Source organism: Pseudorca crassidens, chromosome 16, assembly GCF_039906515.1.
Source record: "Pseudorca crassidens isolate mPseCra1 chromosome 16, mPseCra1.hap1, whole genome shotgun sequence".
NCBI classification, from domain to species: Eukaryota; Metazoa; Chordata; class Mammalia; order Artiodactyla; family Delphinidae; genus Pseudorca; species Pseudorca crassidens.
In genome coordinates, this window is record NC_090311.1 from 24,441,741 (window position 1) to 24,462,888 (window position 21,148).

Sequence of the window (21,148 nt, forward strand, 5' to 3'; positions counted from 1 at the left end):
AAAATTACAGACCAATAACCCTGATGAATATAGCTGTAAAAGTCATTAACAGAAAGTTAGCAAATCTAATTCAACAACATATAATAATGATAATATGTATAAAAATGACCAAGTGGGGTCTATACAAAGAATACAAAGTTGGTTGAACATTTGAAAAGCAAGGTAATTCACCATGTTAACAAAACAAATGAGAAAAAAATATGATTAACTCAATACATGCAGAAAAGGCATTGATGAAACAGTATCTATGCATGATTAAAAACTTAGTAAACAGACAATAGAGGGGAATTTCCTCAACCTAATAAAAGGCAACTATGAAAATCCTGCCACTAACATCATACGTCATGATGAAAGACTCAAACCTTCCTCCTAACGTCAAGAACAAAGCACCACTTTAACAATTATTTGAAGTCCTAGCCAGTGCAAGTATGGTGATTACGAACAAAGAAACAAACAAATAATAAAAAGCATACTGATTGGAAACAAAGAAAAACTGTCTTTATTTGTAGAAAACATGTTTATGTTTACAGAAAATCCTAAGTAATTCCAAAAAACTGTAAAATAAATGAATTTAGCAACGTCATCAGATACAAAATATACAAAAATCAGTTGTATTTCCATATACTAATAACAAACGGAAAATAAGAGGTAAAATACCATTTACAATAACATCAGAAATTGCAAAATACTTAGGCAAAAATTTAACAGAATATGTGCAATATCTGTACACTGAAAACTATAAAATGTTGCTGAGAAAAAATTTTTAAATCTAAATAAATGGGGATATGTGCCATGTTCATGGATTAAAAACCTCAATTTTGTCAAAATGACAGTTCTTCCCAAATTGATCTCTAGATTCAGTGCAATCCCAACCAAATTTCCAGCAGGCTTTTTTGTAGAAATTGATAAGTTGATTCTAAGCTGTATATAAATATGGATAAAACCTAGAACAATTAAAAGATTTCTATAGAAGAAGAAAAAAGTTGAAGACCTTGTACCATTAAATTTCAAGACAAAGTTATTGTCATCAAAATAGATAGGTATAGAGTTACAGAACAGAACAGAGTCCATAAATAGAACTGTTCAAATAAAGTCCACTGATTTTCTATAAATATGCCAAGGTAATTCACTGGAAAATGACAGTCTTTTCAGCAAATGGTGCTGAACAACTGGATATCCATATGGAACAAAAATGAACCTCTACTCTAACCTCACACCACACATAAAATTAACTCTAAATGGACCATAAATATAACATAAAAACTAAAACGATAATAAAACTTCTAGATGAAAACAGATATAAAATCATTACTATTTCAGAGTAGGCAAAAATTACTTAGGACAAGAAAAGTACAAACTCCATAAGAAAAATAAGGATAAATTGGACCTCAGTAAAATTTAAAAGGTCTGCTCTTCAAAATACACTATTAAGAAAATGAAAAGGTAAGCCAGAAGCCAAGTGGAAATATTTGCAATGCATATATCTGACAAAGGTTTTGTATCCAGAAGGCACAAAGAACGTTTACAACCTAATAAAAAGATTTTTTTTAATGGTCAAAAGATCTGAAGACAGTTCACATATGAATGACAGAAAGCACATAAAAAAATGTTTAACAGGGCTTCCCTGGTGGCGCAGTGGTGGCCTGCCGATGCAGGGGACACGGGTTCGTGCCCCGGTCCGGGAGGATCCCACATGCCGCGGAGCGGCTGGGCCCGTGAGCCATGGCCGCTGAGCCTGCGCGTCTGGAGCCTGTGCTCCGCAACGGGAGAGGCCACAACAGTGAGAGGCCCGCGTACCGCAAAAAAAAAAAAAAAAATGTTTAACATTATTAGTCATCGGGGAATACAAATTTAAACCACAATGAGATACCACTATATATCCAATAGAATGGCTTAAAAAAATACTGACAATACTGAAAAAGATTAGAGTAACTGGAATTCACACACATTGTTGGTAGGAATGTAAAATGGTCCAACAGTTTGGCAGTTTCTCATCAAATTAAGTGTATACATACCCTTGAATTGATCCAACAATTCCATTCCTGGAAATGATAATATCTGTCTACATAAAGACTTGTACATGAACATTCATAGCAACTTTATTCCTAATAGCTAAACACTGGAAACAACCTGAATTCCCATCAACAGGTAAACCAATAGACAAATTGTGTTGTTGATATAATGGCATATTACTCAGCAATAAAAATGAATTAATTACTGATATAAACAACAACATTGGTGAATCTCAAAAAAACATTAAACTACATGAAAAAAAGCCAGGTGCAAAAGAGTGCCTACTGTATGATTCCATTTATATGAAATCTAAGAAAGACATAACTAATATAAGATGAAAAACAGATCCATTGTTGCTTAGGCTGGATGGGGGCTGTGAATATTGACTGCCAAGGGGCATAATGGCATTCTTGGCGGTGGTGGAGGGCAGGGGTTGCAGTTGTGGTAGTGATTGTGGTAGTGGTTACTTGGGCATATGCATTTGTCAAAACTTACCAAACTGTACACTTAAAATCCATGCTTTCACTATATGTGAATTATATCTCAATTACATCTTTGATTTTTAAAAAACAAAATATATCTATATATACTTATTTTAAATGTCCAGAAAGATACACTCAAAATTATAAAACAGTAGTATTTCAAAGGTGATATACAAAATATTTAACAATTGGGAATTACAAGCACCAACCAGTCAGAACAGATGGTGGGCATGAACAACTGGTACAGCGGATGAGACGTGCATTAGCCCAGGAAAACAATAGTTATCAATAGATGGTGGGATTATTGATGTCCTCTTTCTTTTTGCTTATTGATATTTTCTAATTTTCTATCTGTAGTTCAATCAGGTACTTTAAAATAGGGAAAAAAATCTATTTTTAATTATAAAAAAGAAAAATCGTACGCTGTTGACATCACATTTCATACTGTTATAAAATTCTAATGGATCTCAAAACCCTAATGGAACTTTTAAATAATAGATATGAGAAATGGTATACTAAAACAGCATTGAATTAGAAGTTAAAAATGGATAATGCCATAAAAATACTTCCTATCTACTACAAAGAAAATAGTGAGATAGATATATATATATAGATATATAGATATATATATAGATTTTTTTTTTTTTTTTGGTACGCGGGCCTCTCACTGTTGTGGCCTCTCCCGTTGCGGAGCACAGGCTCTGGACGCGCAGGCTCAGCGGCCTTGGCTCACGGGCCCAGCCGCTCCGCGGCATGTGGGATCCTCCCGGACCAGGGCACGAACCCGTGTCCCCTGCATCGGCAGGCGGACTCTCAACCACTGCGCCACCAGGGAAGCCCGTGAGATATATTTTTTAACTATTTTACTATTTTAAAATGCCCTCCCTTTGCTTCTATTACAACTAGGTCTCCATACAACTGATTATGTTTAAGACAGAGAATATCTTTCCTCAAATTGTCCGGGCTCTGAAATGCCATTCTGCTCTAAAGTCATGATATAGTATTTTCTGATGGGTATCTTGGCCTAGGTCAAACTTCAGAATCTGGTTGAGCAAGCCGGGAAATCAAACAATAATTATCAACCCTGGATAAATTTTTATAGCAAAATTACAGCCCATGACAAGGAGAGTTGCTGCCATCTCCTCCTAGCGTGACAACCTCCATCCCTATGGCTTATCACAGCAACAAACCTTTGCTCTGAGCAACTTCTTCAGAGGTAAGCACAATAAAAACCTGGCCTAAGAGCAGTCGCTGAGAAGCTATGATCAGCAAATAATGACCAGGGAGTCCCCTTTATCATGTATCTCTCTATCAACAGAGAAACCATACCAGCTCCCCATCAGCCCAGTTGAGAGTCAATGGCTGGTTTAGCAACAGGACTCCTTTGTGAAATGCTCAAAACCCTGGGGTAAGATGATGCTACTGTATAATCTCCTAATGTTGCTTTACAATGCAGCTCAAATATGTGATTTTAAAAGCACCTTAAACCCACCGTGAGTTCACAGTTATCTTTAATGATCTGCAAATCTCAGTGTTTTTAATAGCTCATTTTTGTACTGTGGCTACAGTGGCAACACCTGCACCTAAATAGTTATTGCTTTTAATACCCTGGGTTGTCAGGATGTGCAGTAAATGAGAGGCAGCAGCAGTATCTTCCACCTTTTCTAAGCCTTAATCTACTCTTCCTCCGTTTGAACATAAGTGTATTGAGCTGATAGAGCTGCTGCGTCAGCTCCCAGAGCCTGTGCGATCTCGGCTCATGGGACCAAGGTCAGAGGTCATCAGCAGAGGCTGACCACCCTTCTCCATTACATGGAGAGAAACAAGAAGAAAATGGTAGCTAGAGACCACCAGGGTCTTTCCCTCTGGAAGCTCCAACTCCTGAAAGTGACGGATCTGTCCCCAGATCACAGTTATAAGAAAAATATACAGAAGTTTTCATGAGGTCCCCAATATGGCATTTCTGCAAGATACTAAACTATAAATTACATTAGCAAATCTAGCTTCATCCAGACATTTTAATGTCACTCACCCGCTAAACGAGGATAAGAATCATCTTTATAGTTGATATAATAAAGTATTATGTAACAACTTTGATTCTCAAATTTCAAAACATAAGGTATCTCATGTAATAGTAATAGCAGGTATTTATTGAACAATTACTATGGGCCTGACATTGTTCTAAGCTTACACACATTAACTCATTTAATCCTCAAAACAACTCAATTGTTATGACGAGCCAGGATTTGAACCTGGCATCTGTCTCCAGAGTCTTTGCCATACTGCAATAGATCAAGAATCACAGACCCCATTTCTCTAGAGAAGTGAACCTCTCACAAAGCCACCCAAGGGCTCAGAAGGAAGTTGGCTATGACTATACTTCAAAATGTTCCTGAATGGATGGGAAACCCTCCAGTGCTGCACATGTCGTAACTGTCTTGCCTCACCTTACCTGTAAAAGTCTTCTGTCTAAACAGAATGTGGTTGGCTCTGAGGGAATACAGCATCAGTGATTTTCAAAACTGGAAATGGCCCCATTGTGATTCTTCAGGTTTAAGGTTTTCTAAGCAAATTCTCTCGTGTATATAACCATTCTCATGCTCCCGCATGGTACCCAAATTGCTGATGCTCACACCTCACCACGGGGTCACCAGCTACACTGGAGGTTGATTTCCATCTGCAGCTCTCGACTGTGATCATGTGAGAGAAGCAACAGAGGATGACACTGCCTGACTCAGTTCCCCCAGCCCTTAACCACTTCTGCTTCCAACAGTCTGCAACCGCTGTCTCTTTGAGAGCTGGTTTGCCTACAGGGAAGACCAGAAAGACCCTTCCAGAGCAGTCCTTGGCCAGTGACTGGAAGCATGGGGGATATAAATATCCCAGTTCCCTCACCCTGATGGGGACACTCTGAGATGTGATTACATTGTCTCCAGAGCTCCCTGAAAGGTCCAGCCAAAGTCTCCCACCATGGAACTTGACATTGAGCCTTAGGTTGGTCTCCTTCCCTTCCCTGTCCTACTTTCCCAACTCTTAGGATGTTTCCTGGGATCATTTCAGAATCAATCGCTTTCATGGCCATCATTGCATTGGGTCTGCTTCTGGCGGTGAACTGAGAGGGACAGCGGAATATGATTTTAGATCCCTCTAAACTCCCACCTCTCTGGATAATCTAAACAAACATCTTGGGGCCATTAAGTCTCCTGCTCCTCTCAATGGGAACCTCAGTTCTGCAGCACAAATGGAATGATCTACTTATACTGGCCTTACTTATCCATAAGCTACTTACTCCTCAATTATTTTTAAAAAATTACAGAGGTCAAGTTATTGGGAGAGAGATGGCCAGAGTGTCCCACATAATATTACTGACTGGACACTTTAAACAAGGGAACTTTGAACTGATGCCCACATAACTGTGGCTTCAATACAAAGAAAATACAATGGATTCAGCGGCTCAGAATGCTGGCCTGCAGCCTGGAAGGCAAACAGATCTCTGTCCCATGTAACTCTGTTCTCCAAGTGTGAGGTCTAGAAAGGATAGACCTTCAATGGATACCAGCCGAAACCCCTCATTTTACAGTCTTGGTTCCTCTGAATCACATCCTTGGGTTAAACATTTCTCACAGTAGTTTTAAACTTTAATTACGTACTCTACCAAAGCAAAGATCAAAATCTCTACAAAGGTTCTTTTTATTTTTTATGATGAAGCATTTATTAGTATGTCTCTTTGGAATAGATTGTCATACCCCAGGCCTGAAAAGAACTTCCACATAGAAATCACTCTCAGAACACTTTTTAAATACTCGAGAGTGTGTCCTTCTTTCTCATCTCATCAATGACTTGTTAATGAGGAATAATTATAATAGATTCTTATTAATAAGAATGCATTGCATTTCAAAAAATTTTTTTAAAAATATAAAACCTATGCACTGATGTCTATAATAGACGTTAGGATCCAAACTTTCATCCATACAGAGTATCTAGATGTGGTGCATTTCAAAATAAATCAGTGTGGTAGTAACAAAAGATCTGCTTCATGGAATGGGTTGGCCTAATTGAACAGATATAATTACACTCTGTTAATATCCATGTGGACTATGTAGAACGTCATCACTCTTACATGTACATGACTATAATAGTTCTGCGTTTCTTTCCATCCTGGAATCTGAGGACTGATTTCCCTAAATGTCTGTGATCCAAGGGATTTCAAAGAGATTCCTCCAAAATGTTCCAGAGTGAATTTCGTGAGCTGTTCAACTGGACCCAGCCAGCAGCTCGGAGTTAGGACTTCATCTTGGATGACTTGCTGAGGGGAAATCCACCCCCCGCAAAACGAGGGCCAGTTAGTTTGGCCACTGAGAAGGCATTCTCCGTACCTATTCTGTCCTTGTTCCTATAAGAGAGGAGGTGAAAGTTAACTTCTTACCATCTTTTTCCTCTTCTATGTTTGATAGTTCTTAGGGTGAATTAGCCACTGAAAACTGCTTTGATCAAAGCTTCCAGTTTGAGACAAGGTGGTGGTTTAAATCTAATTAGGTGTTACTGATAACACATAGAATTAGGGAAAGACACAATTAAATGTGCTTTCCTAATGTTGATCTAAATACGGACAGAAGGCCTCATAATAGCTCAGACCCTGTGGACTAGAGGCTCCTGACTTGTAATCATCTTCCTATTTTATAAAGCATTTGTTTAGTTCCAAAGATCAGTCAGAAGAATCTTTCTCTTGGCTCAATTATAATGACTAATTCATCATTTATCAACTTTTATAATCCAAAGTTTCAGTGGAAACATAAATATTTATCACACACACAAGGTATCTTCATCAAACTTGGACATTTATAAAATACAAATTTTCCTATAACTTTAGATGAGCAGCAGTTATTATTAGAAATAGTTTAAGATATGAGAAAAGCTGGGAAAGATAAATAAGATGGTACATTTGGCAATAGATAAAGGAAGTTCTAATCTAAAATCTACAATGTATCTTCTATGCAGATCTTCTTTAAATACCCACACATATACACACACACGCACACGCACACACACACACACACACACACACATATTCAGGTTTCCTGCAGAGGTATCTTAAATTTATAAAAATTACCTATTGAATAATTAGGGTCTTATGGAAAACATCTTTGGAGTCCCTTTTTAAAAATAAAAACTGAGCAAACTACTAAGACTAAAACCAATTAGATTTGGCTAATAAAAGTGATTTACTTCAGGGAAGAGAATTCTACCTTTTGCAAAAGAATCTGAATTGTACTGCAGACTCTAGACAGGGCAGGTGGGTAGGAGTGCAGGTCAGGACTGGAGCATGATAAAAACAGGGTTTGAGAAAAGTGAAAAAAAAAAGGCAAAAAGGTAAAAATGATATGAGTTGCTATTTTATAAAGAGTATGTGTGAGGAGAATAGCCACAGAGATTATTCTAAATTATTCCATTTGAAAAGAACCTGCAGAGAATTTGTTAATCAATCCAGCTGTCCCTTAGCAGAATTGATTTCATTATTATAAAAGCCGTCCTCCATAAACAGGACAAAAGCTTTAGCCTTGAGTGGGCCCACCAAAGAAGATTCCTTCAAGTACTCTGACAATTTGTCTACCTCCTGACTGTTGCTAGCTGCAGGCAGTGCCCCCCTCCCCCTGCCCTCTCTCGCCTTAAATAACCTAAAATTTCCTCTCTGAAGGAACTTAAGCTTAATGCTTCTGGCCTGATCTAAGTTGACTAATGGGAATAATGTCTCCTTTATATGATCTTTTTAATGCATTTATAGACCATCTTAATGACTCCCTTCAGCCTTCTTCCTTCCAGTCTAAACCATCTCAGCACTTTTGTTCTTGCCTGGGCATATTTTCCTTCAGCTCCTTAATCTTTTTTTTTTCTTTTCCCTGTTCTCCCATGAACTCATAACTCTCTGTCTCCCTCCAGTTTATGGATCCCAACTAAATGGAACGACCAAATGATGCCCTAGCCAGGTCAGATTGGCCACAAGGAATGAGGATTCAAGGCAAAGGCAGAGTCTAGAGCAGTGCTATCTGACAGAACTTTCCATGATGGTGGAAAAGCTCTGTTTCTGAGCTGCCCAATGCGGCATCCACTAGCCACACATGGCTACTAAGTAGGTGAAATGTGACTAGTGCAATTAAGGAACTAAATTTCTAATTTGATTGAATTGCAATTCACTTTAATTTAAATAGCCACAAGTGGCATACTGCCCAGGGGGCAGTGCAATTCTAGTGGATGGGCCATTGGGAGGGAATGAGCTATCAGAGGGGTGTCCCTCTGTCAGCATGCTCCCTGTGTCCAAAAAACTGTGTGTGCCTGGCCGGGGGATCAATAAGGTCAATGGAAACTAGGCCAAATCCCAGGGCCAAGGCAGGTGAGTTAATTAGCTCTAGGAAGGCAATTAACTGTTTAGCCAAGCCAGCTGTTTATAACTGTTTCAACTGGACCACTGGTCTCCAAAATGGAGTGTGTGAACTCTACAAGATGAGTGGGATGACCTGTTGTCAAGTGGCAAGAAGATATTAGAGATTCAATATTTTATCTTTGAAAATTAAAAATCTTTCTTTACTAATAATTACTCACAAAGTGACAATAGTATTTGTGTGTACTTTATAAATTAAAATATATTGGAGGTAAAAAACTATTCCAAAATAGTATTTTTTTAATTTTAAAAACTATATGCGTATATATCAGGGGGGCTGCAAGTTCAAAATTGTTTTACTGATAAGAGTGCACACTCAGAAAGTCTGAAGGCCACAGAGCTAGACAACTGCCTCACGTGGAAACTAGACATGACATTTGATAAGCACAACTTTGGTGCCCTAAAAGAAAACTAGTGTTTCTATTCCAACATTCATTCAATTCACATCATTAACATCGGTGGTTCTCAAACATCAGTGTGCATGGAATTCACCTAGAGAGCAATTAAACTGCAGATTTTTGAGGCCCATCCAGAACCTGCTGAATCCAAATATCTGGAAATGGGGCCTAGGAACCTGCATGTTTAATAAATCTCACCAGTGATTCTGCATCAGATAGTTGCTAGACCCACACATTAAGCCAGACCCATCTAAATTAGCTATAGTTTTTAGCAATATTTTAGTCTACCAAGGAACTGGCATCTAAATGTGGAATGGGGGAATATTCTGATATACAAAAAAGGATAGATTTTTACTGGCAAATGAATTCGCATCCAGCTACTTTAAGTAGCTGTTTGCCACTAATGGATTATTGATGCATGCGTTCAAACCCTGTTTCACCATGTCCTTGAAACGCCCATGTGGATGAAATACCAAGCCTGACTTTCAACTCACAATGTGAGCCTCTACAGAATGAACAAGATGATTTGGGCAATGCACACAGCCAAGGTTCAAACCTGCTGATTCATCTGGGCCCACTCACTCACCCCAGGATTAGGCAAACAATAACAAAGTGAAGAGAACATTTACTCTTCAACATGTAGGCATCCTGAAACCCAAAATATTCACCTGATATCTGCATTATCATCTCCTAGAAGAATGCTCATGCTGATACCCTACAGCAGATACTGAAGTCAGGTACTAGACACAGAAATGGTTCAGAGACAGTTTATCTAAAACACAGGTGAAAATTACTCGTGAACTGCTCATAATTACAGTGGTTTTAAGTGTGAATATGCTTCAGCCCATACAAGGCTAATCGTGAACCTCCTCTGCAGACATAGTTATGGAATGATTATCTCCAAACCGTGAGAACTGTGTGGGGGAAAAAATCACACTAGGTTTCCTCTGCTCCACACAAGGTCCACCAGTGAGCTGATATTAATGAATCCCTGTTAGGGTCCTAAGGAGGGGTCTCAGTATCAAAGGAGACGCCCGTCTTGCTCTAACACCAGCCCACTGAGGGACCTGTAGAAAGTAATTTGCTCACCCCTGACTTAGTTTACCCCAGTGAAGTCTGTGACTCTGTGACTGTCTTCAATTATTTTCTTATCAGCAGTTAACAGGCACAACAGAACTAGAACATTTGACTAATTCTTACTTCTGAATGTATTCTTTACGTTTCTGAGCAAGGTATTTCTTCTTTAAGTTCAGCAGTTCATTGCTAAGCTTCTCGATCTCATACTTATATTCTTGGCTCTGTGATTCATACATATTCAGTTCTGAAGACAAAACCTAGCGTGACAAATAAAGCAGCATTAACGGAAGATGCGCGGTGAGACAATATCCTTCTCTGAAAAATCTTTTTAATCTGCGGCCACTTACCTCAGTGAGGCTAGAGATACAAAACCATGCCCAGGTTTAACAGTTAATCCGCACACTTCTACCAGTTCAAGGTCTGTATCTGGGTAAAAATCTGACGGAGGTCTGAAGACTCATAATCCAGTGGCAAACAATGGAACCTCATTCCCCTGCTTTAAAGGAGAACTATCAGGCACATGTAAACAGGCTCACGTATGCATGGTGTAATGTGGTTCAAGAATACTGTGAGTCGAAACAGAAAAACTCCCAGACGTACAGCATAAAATTGCTTTTAAAGCCTTTTTTAAATAAAGCATTCAGAAAAGTCATTGCAAGAGAGCGTGATTCATCTGAGGATTACTGTAAAAATTACTCAGAATCATCCTGCCCCCACCACCACTCAGTAGGTATTCAATTTATATGTTTTCCAAGGTTGTTGTTCTGCTGAATGTCAATCACCTCTTTACTGTGCCCTTTGGGACTATTCACAGGTTCTCTCTTTATTCCAGCACTGGGACTTACCTCTAAGAAGCAGGGGGCTATGATATCTGCAGGGAGAGTGTACTGCATGCGAGGGGCTCTAATAGGAAACCTAATTACCTGCCTCTTGCACTGTTGTGTTCAGCAGATGCTACTGGTTTCAGGCTGGACAGGGAAAGAGGGAATTTACTCACCTAAACGGATGTGTAGAGCACACTAAAACGAGGGGTACCCCCAACAAAAACCAAGGGGAAAAAAGGGAGGCTACTGTCCTAAGGGGCATGCAATAGATTTGATTTGGTTTTCGTCTAGTTCTGCATTTTTTAAAAATTTGCATAAAAGGCAGATGTTTATCTTTCGAGTGTTCGTCTGCTTCTGAACTATTTCCTCTTAACTGCTGTGAAAAGGATTCTGACGATGTTATCACGAGCTAAAGAATATGCTTTTCACATTGGAAGAAAAACTGTCTTCAGCCATAAAAAGAAACAAAACTGAGTTATTTGCAGTGAGGTGGATGGACCTAGAGTCTGTCATACAGAGTGAAGTAAGTCAGAAAGAGAAAAACAAATACCGTATGCTAACACATATATATGGAATCTTAAAAAAAAAAAAGGTTCTGATGAACCTAGGGTCAGGATAGGAATAAAGACGCAGACGTAGAGAATGGACTTGAGGGCACGGGAGGGGGAAGGTTAAGTTGGGATGAAGCGAGAGAGTAGCACTGACATATATACACTACCAAACGTAAAATAGATAGCTAGTGGGAAGCAACTGCATAGCACAGGGAGATCAGCTCGGTGCTTTGTGACCACCTAGAGGGGTGGGATAGGGAGGGTGGGAGGGAGACGCAAGAGGGAGGAGATACGGGGATATATGTATATGTATAGCTGATTCACTTTGTTATACAGCAGAAATTAACACACCCTTGTAAAGCAATTTTACTCCAATAAAGATGTTAAAAAAAAAATAGTTAAACTCTTAGGAACAAAGACCTTATTTCCAAACAATGAATGTGGAATTTCCTAAAAGAGCCCAGATAATGAGGACAAACTGGTGGACAGGCTTGGTATTATCCACCCCTGAATCTTCCACCAGGGGTCACATGTCATTCAGAGCAAAAATCTGGATACCCTCAGATAAAGGCTTAAAGTAACAAAAGTCTGCTATGAACCACTGAATACAACCCAGCGCTAAGTATGCCTATCTGAGAGTAGTGTAAAGACATGTGCTTTTCTAATTTACACCCAACCCTGAGAAAATAAGTTTTTATTTTATTTGATATATTCAATTGTTTAAAAGGATGAAAATAATCAAAAGATTATGCCTCCTACAAAACTCAAATTATGTCTCAGGATACTCATGTAAAATGAATGCTTAACAGTGATAAGTTGAAAATTAATGCTCTCATTACGTTTCTGTTTCATCTGCTCTCTTTAAGTAAAAGGATGTGATTTCACAACATTGTATTTGTGAAAGGTTTAGTACTGTATTAGTAGCGTGGCATCTACTTTACCCCAGGCAGAAAGGCAATGATTATTACCATCACTGCACAGGAAAGTGCCAGAATTCAGCTGCCATGCGCTACATTCTGTGCATGTGTGTGTATAAGGCTTCCCTAACATGCCAAGAATATCTAAGTACTTTTTAGGAGGTAAAGCTGAGGATATAGTGGGAACACACAGTTTTTGAGAAAACTTTAAAAAGGCACATATAATACTAAAACATTCCATCTCCCCAGCTAATGTTCTTATGTCACTTAGAAGGGAACTTACACTAACAGAATCCTAAAATGATTTTACTTCCCTTTCATGGCTTCTTATTTCATAGATGGTCATGAAGCAAGGTTCCTGGGGACTGGGGAGTAGCCTGTGTTTTGTGTACATGTATTTCAGGTGGAATGAATAGTAAAAACCTGCTTTGACACAATGATCTGCTTCAGTGGGCAGTGGTGTTAAAATATTCCCTCTGTTCTTTCCCACCATTCGAATCCTCTAAATCATCTTGAGATAATCTATACAAACCTTGTCCTCCAAATTTCTATCCCATTGCCATCATCCTCTCCCCAGCTCTTTCTCCACTTGTTCATCTCCCTGTTTTGTGGGAGTCTATTAGCTTAGGAGCGGAGGGGTAGCTTTAAGGCTTGCCCTGTGCCTCCCAGGACTGGAACACTAAAAAAGCTGATATCAAAGGAGGACAGCATTTGGGAGACTGGCTCCTTGTACTGAGCCAGTAGACTTGTCCATGGGTATTCCCCAGAGTGTGTCTGTCCTTCAGCCAGGAAGGAGCAGAGGCTACCACTTACTTTAAGCTGCTTGGTCTTCTCCCGCAGCGTGTGGCGGTAGATCTGTAGCTGCTCTGCAGCCTCAGGCCCAGGCTGCCGGGCCAGGATGTGCTTTAGTTCCACATACAGTTTCTCCTTTTCCTGGTGGAGAGTATAACCACAAGTGGAGATAAATAACCGTATCAAGACAAGGGAAGTGCCTTCAACAGCATGGTCAGGATGATTTGGGATCATCCTAAGGTCCTTCCCAGCTCCACACTGATTACATTCACTCGTAGATTCATTCAATCAAGCATCAAACCACATAGGGACCCGGCACTGCCCACCAGCAGGCCAGCAGCAGCCTTGCAACCCCCAGGTTGTGTGGCAAACCACATGGGAAGCCTACCCTGCCCTCCAGTGGACTTGCAACAACTGCATGAGGAATGGCCTCCCAGCCAGCCTGGCCAGGGGCCAGCTCCACCTACCAACATGCCCACAGTAGTCAGCCCTGCCACAATAGAAGGACACATGCAGTCCACAAAGGGGGCACCACTAGAGCATACAGCTCTGGTGACCAGAGGGGAGTGTGTTGCTGGGCCCTAAAGGATATCTCCTACATAAGGCAACTTCCCCAAGATTGGAAAATGTAACTGATGTACCTAACACATAGAAATGAACACAGAGAATTGGCAAAATGAGGAGACAGAGTAATATATTACAAATGAAGGAAGAAGACATAACCTCAGAAAAAGAACTAAAAGAAGTGGAGATAAGCAATCTATCCAACAGAGGGCTCAAGGTAATAATCATAAAGATGCTCACTGAACTTGGGAGAAGAATGTATGAACACAGTAAGAATTTCAATGAAGAGTTAGAGAATATAAAGAAGAACCAAACACAGCTAAAGAATACAATAACTGAAATTAACAATACACTAGAAGGAATCAACAGTAGATTAGATGGTACAGAGGAACTATAAACCAGAAGATAGAGTAGTGGAAATTACAAAGCTGAACAGAAAGAAGAATTAAAAAAAAAATAAGGATAGTTTAAGAGACCTCTGGTATAACATCAAGTGTAATAACATTTGCATTATAGGGATCCCAGAAGGAGAAGAGAGAGAGAAAGGGGCACAGAAAATATCTGAAGAAATAATAGCTGAAAACTTCCCTAACCTTGGAAAGATAAGACATCCAGGTCCAGGAAGCACAGAGAGTAGTCTCAAACAGAATCAACCCAAAGAAGACCACACCAAGACACACTGTAATTAAAATGGCAAAAATTAAAGATAAAGAGAGAATATTAAATATCAAGAGAAAAGCAACTAGTTACATACATGGGAATTCCCATAAGATTATCAGCTGGCTTTTCAGAAGAAACTTTGCAGGCCAGAAGGGAGAGACACAATATATTCAAAGCGATGAAAGGAAAAAACTTACAGCCCAAAATTCTCTACCCAGCAAGGTTATCATTTAGATTTGAAGGAGAGATAAAGAGTTTTACAGATAAGCAAAAGCTAAAAGAGTTTAGCACCATTAAACGGGCTTTAAAAGAAATGTTAAAGGAATTTTTCTAGGTGTAAAAGAAAAGGATACAACTAGAAATATGAAAATTATGAAAGGAAAGATCTCACTAGTAAAGCTAAACATACAGTGAAGGTAGTAAGTCAACAATGTATAAAGCTAGTAGGAAGGCTGTAAGCTAAAAGTAGTAAAATCATCTATATCACAATACGTAGTTAAGAGATACACAAAACAAAATGATGTAAAATATGACATCAAAAACATTAACCATGGTAGGTGGGGAATGAAAATGTAGGCTGATTAGAATGCATTCAAACTTAAGAGATCAGCAACTTAAAATAATCACATATATATATCACATATATATATATATAAATATATAATAATAGATACACACACACAAAAAGCGAAAGGCATTCAACCATAACACTACAGACAGTCATCAAATCACACGGGAAGAGAGCAAAAGAAAAAGAAAGGAACAAAAAACTTTAAAAAAAGAAATTAACAAAATATCAATAATTAAATGTAAATGGACTAACTGCTCCAATCAAAAGACATAGAGTAGATGAATGAATACAAAAACAAAACCCAAATGTATGCTGCCTACAAGAGACTCACTTCAGATCGGAAGACACACACAGACTGAAAGTTAGGGGACAGAAAAGAAATAATAAAGATCAGAGAAGAAATAAATGAAATAGAGAAATAATAAAGAATCAGAGCAAGGACAGCCATCTGCTGGTTCACCTGTTGGTTGTCCCAGAGGGTATCCATGCGCAGTGTAATGGGAGTGTTGTCCAGCCATCATATGATGCTGTCACATATGCCAGACAGATGTTGCTCAACGTCACAAGGCAGGCAGATGATAACCTCACAGAAGGGACCACAGCGATAAGTTGCCATGGCAGTGCACTATGGTCAGCTTTTCCTGCTTATATTCTCTCACCCTGAAGTTTCCCTGTTATCTGGTTCTTTCATTCACGGTCACGTGTGGGGGGGCGTGGCAAGTGGTGTAACTGGAAGTGGAGATGCATCAGCCAGAAATGACTCAGCAGGAAGTGCATCACTGGAAGTGGAAACGTCATCAAAGCACAACAGGGCAGGGCTAGGGTTGGGGTTAACCTCACCAAAGGGAGTGAGCAGGGCCACCTTTGAAGAGAGAGAGAGAGAGGACCCAAATAAACAAAAAATCAGAAATGAAAGAAAAGTTACAACCAACACCACCAAAATACAAAGGATCATAAGAGATTACTACGAACAATTAGACGCCAGTAAAATGGACAACCTAGAAGAAATGGATAAATTCCTAGAAACATACAATCTCCAAAACTGAATCATGACAGAAGAAATAGAAAATATGAACAGATCAATTAATGAAATTTAATCGGTAATAAAAAATATCTAACAAAGTCCAAGATCAGATGGCTTCACAGGTGAATTCTACCAAACATTTAAAGAAAAGTTGATACTTATTACTATCAAGCTACTCCAAAAATCTGTGGAAGAAGGAACACTTCTTTTTTTTTTAATTTTTAAATTTTATTTATGTTTTTATACAGCAGGTTCTTATTAGACATCAATTTTATACACATCACTGTATACATGTCAATCCCAATCGCCCAACTCAGCACACCACCATCCCCACCCCCCTGCGGCTTTCCCCCCTTGGTGTCCATACGTTTGTTCTCTACATCTGTGTCTCAACTTCTGCCCTGCAAACCGGTTCATCTGTACTGTTTTTCTAGGTTCCACATATACGTGTTAATATACGATATTTGTTTTTCTCCTTCTGAATTACTTCACTCTGTATGACAGTCTCTAGATCCATCCACGTCTCAACAAATGACTCAATTTCGTTCCTTTTTATGGCTGAGTAATATTCCATTGTATATATGTGCCACATCTTCTTTATCCATTCATCTGTCAATGGGCATTTAGGTGGCTTCTATGACCTGGCTATTGTAAATAGTGCTGCAATGAAAATTGGGGTGCATGTGTCGTTTTGAATTATGGTCTTCTCTGGGTATATACCCAGTAGTGGGATTGCTGGATAATATGGTAGTTTTATTTTTAGTTTTTTAAGGAACCTCCATACTGTTCTCCATAGTGGCTGTATCAATTTACATTCCCACCAACAGTGCAAGAGGATTCCCTTTTCTCCACACCCTCTCCAGCATTTGTTGTTTGTACATTTTCTGATGATGCCCATTTTAACTGGTATGAGGTGATACATCATTGTAGTTTTGATTTGCATTTCTCTAATAATTAGTGACGTTGAGCAGCTTTTCACGTGCTTTTCGGCCATCTGTATGTCTTCTTTGGAGAAATGTCTATTTAGGTCTTCTGCCCATTTTTGGATTGGGTTGTTTCTTTCTTTAATATTGAGCTGCAAGAGCTGTTTATATATTTTGGAGGTTAATACTTTGCCCATTGATTCGTTTGCAAATATTTTCTCCCATTCTGAGGGTTATCTTTTCGTCTTGTTTATAGCTTCCTTTGCTGTGCAAAAGCTTTTAAGTTTCATTAGGTCCCATTTGTTTATTTTTGTTTTTATTTCCATTACTCCAGGAGGTGGATCAAAAAAGATCTTGCTGTGATTTATGTCAAAGAGTGTTCTTCCTATGCTTTCCTCAAAGAGTTTTATAATCTCTGGTCTTACATTTAGGTCTCTAATCCATTTTGAGTTTATTTTTGCGTATGGTGTTAGGGAGTGTTCTAATTTCATTCTTTTACATGTAGCTGTCCAGTTTTCCCACCACCACTTATTGAAGAGACTGTCTTTTCTCCATTGCATATCCTTGCCTCCTTTGTCATAGATTAGTTGATCATAGGTGTGTGGGTTTATCTCTGGGCTTCCTATCTTGCTCCATGGATCTATGATTCTGTTTTTGGGCCAGTACCATACTGTCTTGATTACTGTAGCACTGTAGTATAGTCTGAAGTCATGGAGTCTGATTCCTCCAGCTCCGTTTTTTTCCCTCAAGACTGCTTCGGCTATTCGGGGTTTTTTGTGTCTCCATACAAATTTTAAGATTTTTTGTTCTAGTTCCGTAAAAAATGCCATTGGTAATTTGATAGGGATTGCATTGAATCTGTAGATTGCTTTGGGTAGTATACTCATTTTCACAATACTGATTTTTCCAATCCAAGAACATGGTATATGTCTCCATCCGTTTGTATCATCTTTAATTTCTTTCATCAGTGTCTTATAGTTTTCTGCATACAGGTCTTTTGTCTCCTTAGGTAGGTTTATTTCTAGGTATTTTATTCTTTTTGTTGCAATGGTAAATGGGAGTGTTTGCTTAATTTCACTTTCAGATTTTTCATCATTAGTGTATAGGAATGCAAGAGATTTCTGTGCATTAATTTGGTATCCTGCAACTTTACCAAATTCATTGATTAGCTCTAGTAGTTTTCTGGTGGCATTTTTAGGATTCTCTATGTATAGTATCATGTCATCTGCAAACAGTGATAGTTTTACTTCTTCTTTTCCAATTTGTATTCCTTCTATTTCTTTTTCTTCTCTGATTGCCGTGGCTAGGACTTCAAAAACTATGTTGAATAATAGTGGTGAGAGTGGACATCCTTGTCTTGTTCCTCATCTTAGAGGAAATGGTTTCAGTTTTTCACCATTGAGAATGATGTTTGCTGTGGGTTTGTCATATATGGCCTTTATTATGTTGAGGTAGGTTCCCTCTATGCCCACCTCCTGCACAATTTTTATCATAAATGGATGTTGGATTTTGTCAAAAGTTTTTTCTGCATCTATTGAGATGATCATATGGTTTTTATTCTTCAATTTGTTAATATTGTGTATCACATTGATCGATTTGCGTATATTGAAGAATCCTTGCATCCCTGGGATAAATCCCACCTGATCATGGTGTATGATCCTTTTAATGTGTTGTTGGATTCTCTTTGCTAGTATTTTGTAGAGAATTTTTGCATCTATATTCATCAGTGATATTGGTCTGTAATTTTCTTTTTTGTAGTATCTTTGTCTGGTTTTGGTATCAGAGTGATGGTGGCCTTGTAGAATGAGTTTGGGAGTGTTCCTTCCTCTGCAATATTTTGGAAGAGTTTGAGAAGGATGAGTGTTAGCTCTTCTCTAGATGTTTGATAGAGTTCACTTGTGAAGCCATCTGGTCCTGGACTTTTGTTTGTTGGAAGATTTTTAATCACAGTTTCAATTTCATTACTTGTGATTGGTCTATTCATATTTTCTATTTCTTCCTGGTTCAATCTTGGAAGGTTATACCTTTCTAAGAATTTGTTCATTTCTTCCAGGTTGTCCATTTTATTGGCATAGAGTTGCTTGTAGTAGTCTCTTAGGATGCTTTGTATTCTGCGGTGTCTGTTGTAACTTCTCCTTTTTCATTTCTAATTTTATTGATTTGAGTCCCCTCCCTCTTTTTCTTGATGAGTCTGGCTAGTGGTTTATCAATTTTGTTTATCTTCTTTAGTTTTATTGATCTTTGCTATTGTTTTCTTTGTCTCTATTTCATTTATTTCTGCTCTGATCTTTATGATTTCTTTCCTTCCGCTAACTTTGGATTTTGTTTGTCCTTCTTTCTCTAGTTCCTTTAGGTGTAAGGTTAGATTGTTTATTTGAGATTTTTCTTGTTTCTTGAGGTAGGCTTGTATTGCTGTAAACTTCCCTCTTAGAACTGCTCTTGCTGCATCCCATACATTTTGGATCGTGGCGTTTTCATTGTCATTTGTCTCTAGGTATTTTTTGATTTCCTCTTTGATTTCTTCAGTGATCTCTTGGTTATTTAGTAACATATTGTTTAGCCTCCATGTGTTTGTGTTTTCTACATTTTTTTCCTTGTAATTGATATCTAATCTCATAGTGTTGTGGTCAGAAAAGATGCTTGATATGATATCAATTTTCTTAAATTTACTGAGTCTTGATTTGTGACCCAAGATGTGACCCATCTGGAGAGTGTTCCGTGCACACTTGAGAAGAAAGTGTAATCTGCTCTTTTGGATGGAATGTCCTATAAATATCAATTAAATGTATCTGGTCTATTGTGTCATTTAAAGCTTGGGCTTCTTTATTAATTTTCTGTTTGGATGATCTGTCCATTGGTGTAAGTGAGGTGTTAAGGTCCCCCAGTATTACTCTGTTACTGTGGATTTCCTCTTTTATAGCTGTTAGCAGTTGCCTTATGTAATGAGGTGCTCCTATGTTGGGTGCATATATATTTATAATTGTTATATCTTCTTCTTGGATTGATCCCTTGATCATTATGTAGTGTCCTTCCTTGTCTCTTGTAATATTCTTTATTCTAAAGTCTATTTTATCTGATATGAGTATTGCTACTCCAGGTATCTTTTGACTTACATTTGCATGGAATATCTTTTTCCATCCCCTCACTTTCAGTCTGAATGTGTCCCTAGGTCTGAAGTGGGTCTCTTGTAGATAGCATATATATGGGTCTTGTTTTTATGTCCATTCAGCAAGCCTGTGTCTTTTGGTTGGAGCATTTAATTCATTCACATTTAAGGTAATTATCTATATGTATGTTCCTATGACCATTTTCTTAATTGTTTTGGGTTTGTTTTTGTAGGTCCTTTTCTTCTCTTGTGTTTCCCACTTAGAGAAGTTCCTTTAGCATTTGTTGTAGAGCTTGTTTGGTGGTGCTGAATTCTCTTAGCTTTTGCTTGTCTGTAAAGCTTTTGATTTCTCTATGGAATCTGAATGAGATCCTTGCCGGGTAGAGTAATCTTGGTTGTAGGTTCTTCCCTTTCATCACTTTAAGTATATCATGCCACTCCCTTCTGGCTTGTAGAGTTTCTGCTGAGAAATCAGCTGTTAACCTTATGGGAGTTCCCTTGTATGTTATTTTTCGTTTTTCCCTTGCTGCTTTCCATAATTTTTCTTTGTCTTTAATTTTTGCCAATTTGATTACTATGTGTGTCGGTGTGTTTCTCCTTGGCTTTATCCTACATGGGACTCTCTGAGCTTCCTGGACTTGGGTGGCTATTTCTTTTCCCATGTTAGGGAAGTTTTCGACAATAATCTCTTCAAATATTTTCTCTGGTCCTTGCTCTCTCTCTTCTCCTTCTGGAACCCCTATAATGCGAATGTTGTTGCGTTTAATGTTGTCCCAGAGGTCTCTTAGGCTGTCTTCATTTCTTTTCATT

General features: G+C 38.5%; 1 protein-coding gene across 1 annotated transcript in view; it reads right to left on the reverse strand.

The window, feature by feature from the left end:
- Positions 1–3,322: 3,322 nt before the first annotated feature.
- The window catches only part of CFAP58 (cilia and flagella associated protein 58), a 114,993-nt gene continuing 97,167 nt past the window's right edge, over positions 3,323–21,148 (reverse strand). The window contains exons 16-18 of the mRNA XM_067709473.1: positions 13,512–13,631; positions 10,530–10,663; positions 3,323–6,888 (exon numbers count right to left, since the gene is read on the reverse strand). Of these exons, the coding sequence (XP_067565574.1) occupies positions 6,777–6,888; positions 10,530–10,663; positions 13,512–13,631 (366 nt within the window). The 3' untranslated portion in view covers positions 3,323–6,776. The remainder of the gene's footprint in view (positions 6,889–10,529; positions 10,664–13,511; positions 13,632–21,148) is intronic.